Source organism: Monodon monoceros, unplaced genomic scaffold (assembly GCF_005190385.1).
Source record: "Monodon monoceros isolate NGI ecotype Baffin Bay Population unplaced genomic scaffold, NGI_Narwhal_1 Super_Scaffold_15, whole genome shotgun sequence".
Taxonomy (NCBI): domain Eukaryota; kingdom Metazoa; phylum Chordata; class Mammalia; order Artiodactyla; family Monodontidae; genus Monodon; species Monodon monoceros.
The window spans coordinates 66,605,920-66,622,149 of record NW_021703771.1 but is presented as its reverse complement, the minus strand read 5'-3'; the positions used below and the strand labels follow the sequence as shown (position 1 = coordinate 66,622,149).

Below are 16,230 nucleotides of genomic sequence, written 5' to 3'. Positions count from 1 at the left end.
ATTATGAGATGATTCATTTTCTTTCAAACAGACTGTCAGAACAGGGGTCAGCAAACTTTTCCTTAAAGGGCCAAGTAGTACATATTTTAGACTTGCAGGCCATATAATTCTGCCATCGTGGAAAGCAACCAAACACAAAACATAAATAAATGGCTATTATTTGGTTTCAATAAAACGTTATTTACACAAATGGCCAGCCCATGGACCATAGTTTGCTGACCCCTATGTTAAACGATTCCCAATATTAGTGGAATGAATGAAATGGACCAGATAATTTCAGGTAAATCTGCCAAATTTCTCTCTCTTTATATTCTTATAACTAAAAATAATGACTTTAGAAAAGTGACAATTTTAGCATGCAAAACAGACATTTGGCTCTGTGATAAACTGAATTAGTTAAAAGAATCCTTGTATTTATTTTTTAAACAGCACAAATGCAGGTGACATAGGAAGTCCATAATTCCCACGTAACTTATAAACTTAACAACTGAGAGTCTATGTTTTTATAATCTTCTGCATCATTCATAACTATTCACTCTATGGAATCCATTCCATAGCAGCAGAGGAGAACCTTAACTCAAAGCACCAAGTTTCCAGGCATTATTACAAATGTCTTGTTTTCATTCTCTAACACATGCAGTCAAACTGCCTAGGAAGCAAATACCAATTCACCTTAAGCGTCAATGAATAAGGAAAAACAGTTAAGCAACCAACATTACTCTTACGTCTAAAACTGATTCTACCTCTTTACCTTATTACATTTCCTTCCATGAACATTTTAACTTTTAATGTAGCTATATTTAATATGAATATAAATTGAAATTTGAACATAATCTCTTTCAGATTCAACAGTTTAGGATGTTCGTATCTGTTTCAGAAGTCCTGAGGAAAACAAAAACATTTCTAGAATATTCTGGCAATCTTTATTAAAAGTTAAATTTAGAATTTTATAGCAAAGTAATATGGTCTGTTTGTCCAAATTATAGATTAAAAAATTCCTTAATTTATGTAGATTAAGATACAAAGCTAATTCCCAATACATTTTATAGAAGTGTGTTCTCATTTTTTGAATAAGCAGGGTTCAAATGGGCATTTTTAGGACCTTGCCCACACCAGCCCTATACACCCAGAGACTACTGAATCCACTAAATGGACAATGAAAACTGGCTGAGGCTGCTGCTGAACGCTTCAACAGGAATCTGATACACAGACACAGATTCCATTGTTATAGTCAATGGAACTGAAGTCTTCCTTAAAATATGCTCCTGATAGGCTGAAGATAGAGTAGTGGACTGTTAGTTCTTTAAGCCAAAAATGCATGGATGTTGTACAAAGGCTTCATTCTCTGCCTGTAGTCAGTAACTTGAGGGCCTTCTGTAGATTCTGCACTGCAGTGCTGACATCTTCATACTGCAAAGCGCTGCCAGCATATTTGCAGTATTTCTGAGCTCTAGCAAAGTCCTCTGGTGTTAGTCGGATATCTCCTAAGAGAAATACAGAATAATTAAGATATTTATAAAGAATATAGGAAGTGTTCTTTTAGGCTAGGTAAATGCTTATATTCAAGATTACAGAAAATGTTTAAGGTTATATTAAAAACTGAAGGTTGTTTTCCCCAATCCCCAGTTGTATTTGAATAGTTTCTTTATGCTTTTAAATTTTTAAATTACTAATATAAACCATACAGATGTCAATACATAACAACTTATATGAGCAAGATTTTCCTACCAGAAGTCATAAACTGGAAGCCTTTATATTTTGGCAAATTAACTGCAAAAAAAATTATATTCTGTATAAAACAAGGAAAATTGCTTTGGTGTGTATGTTAGAATTGCTGAGACTCTCTTCATGGAACAATAAATACACACAGACTAAACCATTCAACCCTCATTTGAACTAGAATATAAATATAACTCAAAAAAAATTAAATAACAAACTTTATGTTAAAAAATTACATAAGTCATCTAATTTTTTTTAAGCAAGAAAATAGTTTGCATTTTTGTGCTGTCCATATACAAAACTCTAAGGTTTAACTAAGACATATAATTACACTACACAATTTTTAAACATGTAAACAACCCTTACCAATTATTTGTCCAAAATTTTTTCCAGCAAGTTTTCTAGTTACACTACGATTGATATGGATGAGCCCAACTAAATAATTTGGGTAAAAAAAACACACTGAAAACATTTCATTTAATCTAAGATTTGAATATACTTGAATATATATTTCTAAAGGTGAAATTAAAACTGACTTTGTGTCTTATCTTTGGAAATAAATACAATTTTCTTCAGAAATTTTTATGAGGACTCTAAGGAGAACTGGTCAGAAGGCTGGGGGCATACAATATAACGAAAAGATAATAAATTTCGATTCTGTTTCTAAATGAACATATATTTTGATCCTGTTTATAAGCTTATAGTTATAAATATAATTACTTTTTTTAGTTGCTTTTAATTTTGCCAGATAGTGCAGCATTAAATGAAAACTTTGACATTCCCTAGGCAAGGACTTCAAAGTATTTAGCAATTCCAGGTACTCTGATACTAAATTCTTATCCAAATTATTATTTTCTAAAAATTTTCAAAAAAGAATACTGAAACAATGTATCCTAAAGTTTCTAGCCCAGTGTAAGTGCTGAATAACTTCAACAAAGGAATATAAAAAAGCTGTCTGTACTTTAAATTCTTTCCCACATTTTAAAAGGAACAGAAGTTCACATAGAATTAAACATTAATTAAATTTCAGATTTTAAGATAATGCACTTATACATCTACATATAGTAACTAGCCCAGTGTGTTACACATACAAAGCCTTCAAATATTTGTTGAATTAATATTATTAAAGCTTATATTAAGAGTTGGTCCTTACTGTTGTGAATCAGATTACACATTCCAATTTTAACAGAACTTATTTTAATTTCCCTGAATTCTGGTCTTGCCTAAACGTAAGAAATACAAATGAATAAACTAGTAAAATGTAATTATATATTTAAAAAACAAAAAACAGTTTCTCCACAGTTTTATTTTTAGTATTTTAGTGACTTGGCATTTGTTACCCATTAAACCTAAAAAACAACTGTCCTGCAGTTCTTTTGACAATTTAGTCAGGCACACTTCTTATTTTTTTTTACTGAAAGATTCATCAATGTTTTTTCAAAGTATATTGAGAGGCTCTAGTCACCTAGATGTATACTATTATCTAGGTGAGTGAGACATATTATCTAGGTGAGTGAGACATCTATGAAAATTAAGTTTACCTTAATACTACTCATTTTGTGCTTTAAGAGTCTATTCTTCTATCTCCAGGCAATGTTTAAATATGTAAGACATCTATCCAGAATTTACTGGACTTGCTGGAGGAAAGCCCTAATGCTCCGGGCTAATTTTATTTTTTACAGCATCAGCTTTAACACTGTTTTGCTGACATATCACTTATTTATTAATAAGATAAAAATGTGTATAGTAGTAAGAACTCCATTACTATTTTAGTTTTTATAAACTAAACTTATCTACTAGTGATAAAACTATTTAAAAACACAAATATTGCAATTTTTATGGTATAACAATTTCAATATTTATAAAATGAATATCTTAGAAAACTATAATTACAGATACATAATATACAGCTTACAGCATGTATGACAAATTATGTAACTATCTTATAAAATGTAATAACTAGATGATAAGAACCAACTTAGATTTAGATGCAAAATGTAATTTACAAATTTATATAGATGTTAAGATTTATTTTTACCAATTAAATATATAAATATTTATAAGTAAATATATATTTATGTAGAATATATAAAAATATTCTATATAAATATATAATATATATATAAATATATAAAGAACTTAAAAAGCCATGTCAAATACTTACTTTTGCTATTTTATAATATTTCAAGCTTTCTTTCCTTTAAAAATATTATCTATAAGTCATTAATAATAAAACACATGAATTAAAATTTTAAATTAAATAAAATCTGCTTCCTAGTTAGGATTCTTTTAAATTAGCATTTAAAAACTAAATAGAGAAAGTAAAAAAGACATAACAAAGGAAAACACATTTCAGGAAGAGAACAACTGTTCAATTTCAGTTTATCTGATTTTATATTCAAAATAGTAACTATTACTTAATGCACCTAAATGAAAGCTGTTTTTTTTTTTCTATCACATACAGCTAATCCAACCGTTAAAAAAAAAAAAAAAAGAATTAGAGAAGTTGTCTAATTTAATATCTCTTTTTTGAAATCTGTGCTTATAAGTTCCAGATGCCTTCAAGAAGACTGTCTTTATCACAGAGCTGCTTCTCCCCTTCATAGGGCAGGACAAGAACCGGGCAGAGGAGAGGTAGAGCCATCAGTTAAGTTCTCTATTCCGGGGGAAAGAGCCTGGGTCAGCACTGGATCAAAGGTAACATTATTTGGTATAAAGAGAAATCCCTGCATGCTCAGTTGCTAGAAGCATCTATTTCCAAGGTTGATTTATCTAACCTTGACAGAAGATGGAATACTTAATTGTAAATATTTCCGAAATGGGTCTTTAGAGATTTTTTCCTACTTACCTAGAAATTCATGTGAAGGACCTTGGATAATCTGATCCTAGTGTACTCAATTATCCTCTGACTTGAATGGAAAGCATAGGCAAAATCATATGGGAATCATCTGATTCCCTGAAGTAAATCTTGGAGGTAAATATAAAGTACAGTACTGATCCCTTAAATCCAGGCATCACCAGGACACATCACTTAATAATGGCAACAGCAATAGTAATGATTAGGGGCAGAATATTATTATGTCACGAACCATGCTAAATATCTTTCATATATTCTATTTAATTTTTAAAAAACCTTTAAGAAGTAAGTTGTTATTCGCACTCTAATACTATCAGGTATATACAAGTTAAAAAAGTAAATACTGAACTTCAAATACCTACCTTCCCAATTCCATTCTCCTCTTCAGAGTGAGCCACAAATTCACTATAAAAGTATTTAACCTTTTTTAATATGTGCACAGTATTCCATAGGACAGATGGGCCATAATTTCTCATTAATAGACATTTAAAATTGTTTTCTACTAATACAAGTGATGCTGAAATAAAATATCCTTATAAATACATTTTGTGCTCATGTCTAAATATTTCTCTAAGATAGATTCCCAAAAGTGGAATAGCTGAGTCAAAAAAAATTTGCAATTCTGACAGTGACAGAATGCTACTGAAGAAGGCTTCACCAATTTATATTCCCACCAACAGCATACAAATCATTCCCTATGTTTATTTCTCTGGTTTTTTTCCCTATTAAGTTTTATTTATTTATTTATTTGCAGGAGCTCTTTATATATGCTCTGAACAGTAATTCTTTGTTTTTTTAAGTATTGATTTCCTCCTGGTCTATTAGTTGCATTTTAACAACATAATGGGGAGAGGAAATCTTTTGCTGTATGTAATTCATTACTTTTCATTAGTCTAACCTGTTAAGATACAACCAAATGAGATACAGGAATTAAGGGATAGTATCTAATATATATTTTTTCTAACATCAGTTTTGATGTTTTGTTTTTCTTGCCACACTGTTCCAAATGCCACTTTTGTCATTATTTTAATTCCCATACTGTGTGGCCTGATTTCTGGATTCTTTATTCTGTTTCACTGTTCTCTCTAGTCTGCTTCTGATATTTTTACATCATATTTTAGGGAGAGCTTTTACAGGTACATGGGACTGTAGAGAGGAATCTGGAAAACAAGTTTAACAGAGGAATATAGTATTTACTGGGCAGGTTATCTGTCTACTAATAGACATTTTCCACTATGTTCTTGGGTAATTTGCTAGTTTATTATAGTTTCTTTACTCTTCTTACCTTAGCACTATGTTCCCCCATGAAACATACACAGACTCTTTTTTTTTTTTTTTTTTGCGGTACGCGAGGCTCTCACTGCTGTGGCCTCTCCCGTTGCGGAGCACAGGCTCCGGATGCGCAGGCTCAGCGGCCATGGCTCACAGGCCTAGCCGCTCCGTGGCATGTGGGATCTTCCCGGACTGGGGCACAAACCCGTATCCCCTGCATCAGCAGGCGGACTCTCAACCACTGTGCCACCAGGGAAGCCCCATACACATACTCTTAAACTAGGCCTTTCAGGATTCAAAGGCCATTGCAGCTCTTGATTTTAGGTTTTATAACTTATCTGCTTTTAATAAAACCAGGAAAAGTAGAATAAACTTAACATAACTCATACACTTAAATAAGTCATCTGCCTTGCCCCTGCCCACTTCACTTTTGAATTATTTCTATTTTTTGTTTTCTCTAGGTTACTTCCCTAACCCCAGTTGATAAGCTTATACCACCATTTCTTGATTTATCAGTTTTTAGGCTTTATCTACTGACACTCTGCTATGAAAGGTAAAGAATTTATCTCACTATCCTCTCCTGCCCTGTCTCCTTCTAAATTTATTAGTGCTTTTAAACTGCTTAGTTGCTTACTTTTGTCTTCTATTTCTCATTCCATCAACTCTAGAAAAAAATCACAACATTTCACTTCTGGACACTCATCCTAATAACAGCTTTCTTTTATTCCACCTTTCAACTTCCAGAAATCTCTCTCTACCTTCACTTGTCAGTGATGATTTATATTCTGCCCTGAATAAAGTATTGTTTGTGATAAGCCTATGCCATTGCAAGGAGAATGTTCTTTGTGTCCAAGTCAAACAAAATCCCTTTTCTTATATTTCATAATTCTATTATTGCTCAAAATCATGGCATATTTCAGTTTGCTTCTTACTTGAAACTACTTGTACGATTTAAAATGTTTTCTTGGATATTTTCGTTCTTCTTGGGAAAGGAATTCTACAGCTTCTTATCCATTTCTTTCCCATTCTACAGCTTCTTATTCTATGTATTGCATAGAATCCGCTTGATTTTTCTTAAAGGAGGGGAGCTCTGATGTTCTGTTCTAATTTTAAAGCAATTGCTTTTCAAGCCTATGGAAAAGCTGTCAGTGGACTTTTTCTTTAGGTGACCTAAGATTAATTTCACCATTCCTTATATCTCGTATTTCTTTTCTTGGTTATCATTCTTTTCTTGATGGAGTAACTTCTTCTGCTAACTTCCTTAGAAATGGTGTATGGTAGGCAAAACTTCAGAATCCTTACATATTTAATAATATTTATTTTGTCTTCATACCTGACAGTTTGGTTGGGTAAAGAATTCCAGGGTTCTAGTTCTAGATGGTAGACTAAGCATACATAATTGACTATTTTTCCTTCTGAAACTATATTAAAACGATAAGGTAAAACAAAAGGAAATAAAATTCTAAAACTGAAGGAAAAGCAGAGAAGAGAAAAGAGTGTAAAAACTGGAAAGGATAATTGACAAGAGATTTAAAGAAACTTCTAGAAAAGTAGAAATTAAGTGAAGGTATGCTGTTAGATAAAACAGTGTCAAAAAAAATCCCAACTCAGAACATGTAATATAGGAGGCAACTGGGGAGCCTATCCAGAGAAACTTCAGAGAGGGTCTAGCTGTATGAGGAGTGGGACTGGGGGAATCTTTACTGAGTCAGTCTAAAACAATTATCTGCACTAGTCTCACATCCTTCCCCCCTCTATCAACCTCTGCATACCTGTACACCCTCAGCCTTAATGGCTTCCCATCTCTCACATGAGACCCTAGGCAAAAAAGATAGAGAATGTCTCTCTAAAATTGTGGAATTAACTTCCTGGACAGAACTAGGACGGACAAGGTATGTGTGGTACACCCTTTGCCATCCCTCTCCAAGAAAAGATCTCCTCATCCATGGCTGAGATGCAGGAGGAAGCTGAATGGCCTGTTCCCACTCACAGGGGAGAACAGAAAAATCAAGTGAGAAACAGACCTGCAGACATAGTATCGGGGGAAATTCAATAACATCTACTGAAAATAATCAATCAACATCTTCATTCTAAATATAAAAGGACTAATCTCAGCAGACACATGAAGAAAACTCTGAATAAGAATGACCAAATTTAACAAACAGAACAGCCAAGTGGGGGAAAAAAGAAAGAAGTTGAAAAGATAAAAAAAAAGAGAGAGAATGCCTTTGGATTTAGGTATTTTTGATAATAAGAAACAATCTTGGTTTACTGGAGAATCTAGTGAATAAAGGCATTCAAAGAAATGTGTTTCAAATTACCTAGACATTCAAATACACTGCACTCCTAAGATAAAAGTACAAAACAACGCCCCCAAACAGCAGAAACACTATATCTCATAAAACAGCTGACTTACCCTGGGAAACTGTATTGAAAAGTGCAGGATCAATGGCCGGAATAGTCTGTGGAGTAGGCTGGATAGTGTTACTTGCTACACCTGCAAATCAGAAAACCATAAATGGGTATAAAAGTGTTACACCTCTCAATTACATTCTAGGAAAGTGCTCAAAGGATCATGGAGGAATTTCATTACTTCACTTAATTACTTTCTTGAAACCTTAATGAACTGAAATTTGATATACTTATTTGACGGTGGAGGCTGCTATAGGAAATATGCAGAAAAATACATTTTGAGTGTTTACACACATGTATTGGCCACACATTTCTTATTATGTATTTTGCATTTTCTATCATGTCTAATACTTCAAGTTGCTTCTCAAGTAAAGCTTACCTAATATCTGTAGAAGTAACAGACTCCCTTCCTACCTTTTAATTTCTTAAATAAATAATTAATTTTGGGGATAAGGTGGGATATAATTATGATTTAGTTTAACTTATGGGATGAGTCCCATTTCATCACTATGAATGAAATTATAAATTATATATTCCAGTTTTCCAGTTTATGTTTTTAAGATAATATTTTTATATATCCAATAATTAGTTTTGACTTCCTATTAGAACCTGTCATGACTGTCATATTCAGTGGATAACTAGCATTCTTGACTAATACTAAGTAATATACTAGAGTTGAAGATTATTAATCATCTAAAAAATTAACATAAATTGTTGAAGCTTCCCAAAAGAGACTTAGGTGATTCAATTAACAAGAAAGCAAATGAACAGGAAAAGTTGATTGCTCTTGATTAACGGACTGCCCTAAGCTAAGAGGATTCTTCTGCCCTAAGCTAAGAGGTTAAATCTGAATAGGCAATCTGTAGTAAAGGTAAAGTAGGATAGACACTAGGACAAGAAGACGGGAACAGAAGAGAGGGAGAAAACAAATTGTGAAGTTTTCAGGGTCACGGATACATAGCCAATGAGAGTTCTAGAGCTATGGTTTCACAAAGGTTGACTGAAGTTCTGAAATATATTCTACAGCTATGAAGTCTTGAGTGTGAAGGATCTTCTCAATCCCTATCCAAAGGAAAAAAAATGGTTTAAATATATACTATTTTATCTCATTTAAGTTTGTCTTAGGACAAACTAGTTTCACTTTACAGGCTTGGTGCTATTAAGTCATGAAAGTCTTACTTTTTAAACTAAAAATTGAACTAACAAAAATTTTAACAGTACAAAGGGGTATGGATGAAAAGTCAAGTACAAATTTTAAATAGTACAAAAAAAAAAAAGAGAGAGACAGAGAAAAAAAAAACGGTGAAAAGCCTGCCTCTCATTCCTATTCCAGGTCACTTGAGGGCTATCACTAGTTTTAGGATACCCTTCTATGCACATACAAACGTGTGTGTCCAGGCATGTGTGTGTGTGCAAGGAAATAAATGTACTTTGCTAAGAAATTTGTGTTCTAGCCTAAATCAAAACCCTCCGGACAAACTCACTTCTCTATGGAGAGTGCATTATTTGGTATGTATGTTTTGCCAGTGGTAATATGTCTGCATACTGTACGATTCTGTGCATTTTTCACTTAATACGCCTTAGCAATAATTCCAGTTAAATATATTTAAATCCACCTTTTTTTTTTGATGTGGACCATTTTAAAATCTTTATTGAATTTGTTAAAACACTGCTTCTGTTTCATGCTTTGGTTTTTTGGCCATGAGGCATGTGGGATCTTAGCTCCCCGACCAGGGATTGAACCTGCACCCCCTGCACTGCAAGGCAAAGTCTTAACCCAGGGACCGCCAGGGAAGTCCCTAATCCTCCTTGTTCTTTTTAATGGCTACATAGTGTTCCATTCCATGCATGAACCACAATTTATAATGCTATCCATTACTGACGAACATTTACGTTGTTTCCAAACCTTTGTTGCTAAAGCTAATACTACATGAATATTTTTATACACTGTATACATATATATGCATGAATATATTTACAGGAAAAAATTACAGAAGTATAACTGCAAAGTCAGGAGACATACAAATTTAAACTGACCAATTCAATGTCTATCTTTTGCTTGATTTTGATAAATACTAACAAACTATATTAAACTGTAAACATATGACATAATTCTCCCCATAAAACTTGAACTTTCAAAGGCACATAATTTACATAACATATATTTTTTAAAGTTAGAATGCAAGATTTGAGAGGGCTCTTGAGACTACCTGGTGAAGTCCAGTGATTTGAAGCAGCTGAGCATAAAAACACAGGTAGGTGACCATATATATTCTTCACACAGATCTTTAGAAAAGAGGATAAGTTGACAACCATCTCACAATCTGGATATCAGTGCCATTCCTTACTAAGTAATTTGTGCTTCTGCCTAAATTAAAATTCTCCTAACAAACCCTTTTCTCTATGGAGAAGGCATACTTTCTTTGGTCAGCCTCCTGCATTAATTTTTAAATGCTTATTTGTACATCTCCAGATGATTAATTAAGTAGGTAATATTATTTAACAAGAACAAAACAGAATTTACAGAGAAATAATTTACTTATGTAGTAAAATTTTACTTGAGCGATATTAAAAGAAAAACACAGGTAATCTGCATTTTATTAAGAACTCTGGTCACAGTCATTCAACCAAGACTTGAACAGACAGCACAGGCTGCTCAACACGCCTCATGCAGCAGTCAGAAGATGCTGCTTCTCATTTGTTTCCACGCCCAGGGACCAAGGCCTGTGTTCTTGGCAGCCATCATGACATGTTCCCACGGGGGCCTAGCATACAGGTTCAACTAAGTGCTTAAATATCTGTTAAATCAGTAAAAATGGTTTTTAGTTTATGTTATTTATTTTTTGAAATGCCCAAATCTAGTTAATTCTCCTTCTTTCTTGATTTGGAAAGATTTCAATTGTCAATTATTGAATGGATTGCAGCCCCCTGGACTACAGTATGTTGGAATGATGTCACCATAAAAACATTCCTGGGGGAAAGCAGAACTGTGTTAGAAATTTCTTTCTTTCTATTACTTAACAAAAAGAAATGTTAACAAGTAACTTCTGGTTAATTTTTTAGCGGATGGTTGTTACACAGGCTATTTGATGAGATTAATATATATTCAAGAATTAAATGCTATATGATTTCTAATTAAGTACTAAATTGTTCTCCTGACTATGTGGTGTGGGGATTCTGAAAAGGGAGAAATGGGTGTTAGTTAGAAAACTCTAGAAGATGTTGTAAAAAGTATTAATTAAACAGAACCCTGAAGGTCAGTGGCATTTGAAGAGGCAGAGAAAGAGAAAGACATGCTAACTATGAGGAACACTGTAAGCAAATGTAAGAAGATTGGGTTAAATAAACCTCAGAACAGTCATGGAAAATAGCACTGATAGAAATGGTTAGGCCAGAATATTAACCACTTTGAAAGCTGTACAGCAGAATTCAAATGCAGTACTTCTGTCACTTAAAAGAACAACAATAAAAGAGCTAAGCTTTGGATTTACTTATGAGGTGAGCTGCATTTATAATTAAAAGGCTAGCATTAATTCTAAAATAACTCTTTTAATCTATTTAGATTTATCACTGACATCTTCAATATTTACAGACTGTGAAAAGCATGTTTCAAGAGAAAGAAAAAACCATAGGCTGTATTGCCTCTATCTGATATTACACAGTGGTAAAACCACAAAGAGGTAAACACTTGGCTGTTCAAACAATCACTATCCCCGCCCTCCTTGCACCCTCTGCTTTTCTGTGGAAGAACTAAAAACTGTATATTAGTACATACTATTCTTTTCAGCTATCTTAAGGATTTCCCTTTGATAAAAGTGCATCCTGGACCTTTATATGAGAGAAAGTAAATCATTCTTAAAGTGAGTAAAAGGGGAAACATCTGCTATATTTATAAACTAAAAATGTTATTTCACTTTCTATTAGGCAACTATGAACTATTTTTTTTTTTACTGTTTTAAATATAATAGAAAAAAAAATCTGCCAGCAAAGAGGAGATTCCCATATCTCAAGCCAACCTTAAGAGGAAAAATATTATGAGAAATGTAGGTTTTGATTTGATAGAACTTTAGTTCCGTGGAAGGGAAACAGAAGGGAGGTGCCAAAAACATGAAATCCAAGACTTGGATTCAAATTCTAGTACTGTTACTAATTAGGTATGTTTTTATGTGTATTTTTTTTGGATAACTGCTTAATTTCTTTAGTTTGTAAAGTAGGGATAGCAATATCTAATATAGCTCTGTTAGAATAAGTTTATGAAATAGCTATGATAATTATTTAAATGCTAAGTCTATAAGAATGTACACCTGATGCCCTAAAGCAGTTCCAAGGTTTTTAGTTTTATGTCCCACTCTGAAGAACATAAGAGAGTGAAAAAAAAAAAATAAGGCTCATGCCAGATTTAAATGGATCAAAATGAACTGTTCATGCCAGAAAACTTCCTAACAGAAATAGACTACCTCCTGATATCTATCTTCATGTGTGGATATTCTGAGCAGGAGTCTATTAGCTTGAACATATGAAACTACTAATATTTTATCACTTTTGTTGTACAAAAAGACACTTTGTTTGGTTCAACCTATTACAACCCTCCTACTACAAGCATATTTTCCCTCTCATATATACGCACAGTATGCCTACATATAAAATATATGTATATGGGCCTATACCACAACTCTGCCCTAAGATACACTCTCTGAGCAATACCCCTTAGGCAATCTTTTTGTAAGGTCAATGTCCTACCCCAACAGTGACACCTTTCTTGATTCACAAAATGATTTTAAGTGTTCATTAACTTCCTATTAAATACCCTTTCTTTGGCACAGAAATAGGAAGGAACATTAAAAAAAAGGAAGCACAACTAAGGCACGTACCAGGCACCTGTGGAGGACCACGGACACCTAAGGGGACGGCAGGAACCCCCAGCGACCGGGTAGGACGTGGGGCGTGGGGGGGTAGTGAAGGGGGAGGAGAAGTGGAGGTGGGAGGGACTGGCGCCCCTGGGGGGGGCTGGGGGAGGGGAAGGGATCCCACGCCAGAAGGGGGAAACTGGGGAACCACTGGGAGGGCAGAGGATCAAAAGGGAGCGTGGCCAGGTTTATCCTGCCCACTTGGGCCCCCAGGAACCTGCTGAGATCCTGGGCCTGATCCTCTGCCCACCAAGGCCCCCTCCAGCCATGCGGGTCCTGACAGAGCGGGAGGGAGGGAAGGGGGAGCAAAAGTAAAGGCTGGACCTCTGGAACCAGCACCCCTGAGGGGTGGCTGGGGGAAGGGAGGAGTTCCTAAACCCAGTGACCCACACACGGTTAGGGGTCCCGTGGGGATGGGGGAGACCCTGGGGGGGAATGGCGGGGGGGTACTCAGAGGAACAGAAGGGAACGGGGCCAGAGCTTTCCCTGTCCACTTAGCTACGGGGGAGCCTGCTGGGCTCTTGGGCCTAATCCTCTGCCCGCGGAGCCAACCTCCTGCCGTGCAGAGCCCAAGCCCCACTCCCACACGCTCACCCAGGCCCTACCTCCAAACTCCGGAACTCCACACTCCAGAGGCCCTCCTTTGTACATGCTGCCTCTCGCCTTCCCTTCAGGTCCTAAGCAGAAGCCCCGTCCCCAGGGCCTTTTCCAGCTGGGTCCTGAGCCTAGGCCCCGCCTCACGCTCAAACGTCACCCCCCCACCCGCCTAGGCCCTGCCCTGCCCTAAACCCCGCCCCTGCCTAAGTTCCACCCCCGCCTAAATTCTGCCCCATACAAAGGCTTTTTTTTTTCTCCTCGTTTAGATTGGGGTTCTGTTTCATCTTGTGGATTCACTGTTGTTGATTCATTTACATTTCTATTTTTCCTAATAAAGCTTTTATTTTTCTAAATTTATTTTATTCTTTATAGTTTGTTATTGTTCTCTCTCTTTGGCTTGTTCCCCTGACCTCCCTTTTTTTTTCTTTCTTTTTTTTTTTTCTTTGCTGTGCCATGCAGCTTGCCGGATCTTCACTCCCAGGCTGGAGGTCAGGCCCCAGCTCCTGTGGTGGGGGCTCCAAGTCCAACCCACTGGACTAACAGAGAACCTCAGATCCCAAGAAATATTCATCAGAGTAAGGCCTCCCAGAGGTCCTCCTCTGAACACCAAGACCCAGCTCTATCCAACTGCCTGCAAACTCCAGTGCTGGACGCCTCAGGCCAAACAACCAGTAAGACAGGAATAAAGCCCCACCCATCAAAAAAAATTTTTTTAAATGGAAATGACAAAAAAAAATGTTACAGATGAAGAAGCAAGGTAAAAACCTACAAGACCAAATAAATGAAGATGATTAGGCAACCTACCCGAAAAAGAATTCAGAGTAATCATAGTAAACATGACCCAAAATCCGGGAAACAGAATGGAGAAAATACAAGAAACATTTAACAAAGATCTAGAAGAACTAAAGAGCAAACAGACAGTGATGAACAACACAATAACTGAAACTGAAAATACTCTAGAACGAATGAATAGCAGAATAACTGAGGCAGAAGAACGGATAAGTGAGCTGGAAGACAAAATGGTGGAATAACTGCCAGGGAGCAGAATAAAGAAAAAAGAATGAAGAGAATTGAGGACAGTCTCAGAGACCTCTGGGAGGGCATTAAATGCACCAACATGCGAATGACAGGGGTCCCAGAAGAAGAAGAGAAAAAGAAATGGTCTGAGAAAATATTTGAAGAGATTATAGTTGAAAACTTCCCTAACATGGGAAAGGAGATAGTCAATCAAATCCAGGAAGCGCAGAGAGTGCCATATATGATAAACCCCAAGAGAAACATGCCAGACACATATTACTCAAACTATCAAAAATTAAATACAAATAAAAAATATTAAAAGCAGCAAGAGAAAAGCAACAAATAACATACAAGGGAATCCCCATAAAGTTAACAGCTGATCTTTCAGGAGAAACTCTGCAAGCCAGAAGGGAGTGGCAGGACATATTTAGAGTGAAGAAAGGGATAAACCTACAACCAAGATTACTCTACCCAGCAAGGATCTCGTTCAGATTCGATGGAGAAATTAAAACCTTTACAGCAAGCAAAAGCTAAGAGAATTCAGCACCACCAAACCAGCTTTACAACAAATGCTAAAGGAACTTCTCTAGGCAGGAAACACAAGAGAAGGAAAAGACCTATAATAACAAACCCCCCCAAATTAAGAAAATGGTAATAGGAACATACATGTCGATAATTACCTTAAATTGAAATGGATTAAATGCTCCAACCAAAAGACACAGACTGGCTCAATGGATACAAAAACAAGACCCATATATATGCTGTCTACAAGAGACCCATTACAGACCTAGGGAACATACAGACAGAAAGTGAGGGGATGGAAAAAGATATTCCATGCAAATGGAAATCAAAAGAAAGCTGGAGTAGCAATTCTCATATCACACAAAATAGACTTTAAAATAAACACTATTACAAGAGACAAAGAAGGACAGTACATAACGATCAAGGGATCAATCCAAGAAGAAGATATAACAATGGTAAATATTTATGCATCCAACATAGGAGCACCTCAATACATAAGGCAAATGCTAACAGCCATAAAAGGGGAAATCGACAGGAACACAATAATAGTAGGGGACTTTAACACACCACTTTCACCAATGGACAGATCATCCAAAATGAAAATAAGGAAACACAAGCTTTAAATGACACATTAAACAAGATGGACTTAATTGACATTTATAGGACATTCCCATCCAAAAGCAACAGAATACACTTTCTTCTCAAGTGCTCATGCAACATTCTCCAGAAGAGACCATATCTTGGGTCACAAATCAAGCCTTGGTAAATATAAGAAAACTGAAATCATATCAGGTATCTTTTCCGACCACAACCCTATAAGACTAGATAGCAATTACAGGAAAAAATCTGTAAAAAATACAAACACATGGAGGCTAAACAATACACTACTCAATAACGAAGAGATCACTGAAGAAATCAAAGAGGAAA

General features: G+C 35.4%; 1 protein-coding gene across 1 annotated transcript in view; it reads right to left on the bottom strand.

The window, feature by feature from the left end:
* Nucleotides 1-383: 383 nt before the first annotated feature.
* The window catches only part of VTA1 (vesicle trafficking 1), a 65,366-nt gene continuing 49,519 nt past the window's right edge, over nt 384-16,230 (bottom strand). The window contains exons 7-8 of the mRNA XM_029223930.1: nt 8,265-8,345; nt 384-1,484 (exon numbers count right to left, since the gene is read on the bottom strand). Coding sequence (XP_029079763.1) covers nt 1,339-1,484; nt 8,265-8,345 — 227 coding nt within the window. The 3' untranslated portion in view covers nt 384-1,338. The remainder of the gene's footprint in view (nt 1,485-8,264; nt 8,346-16,230) is intronic.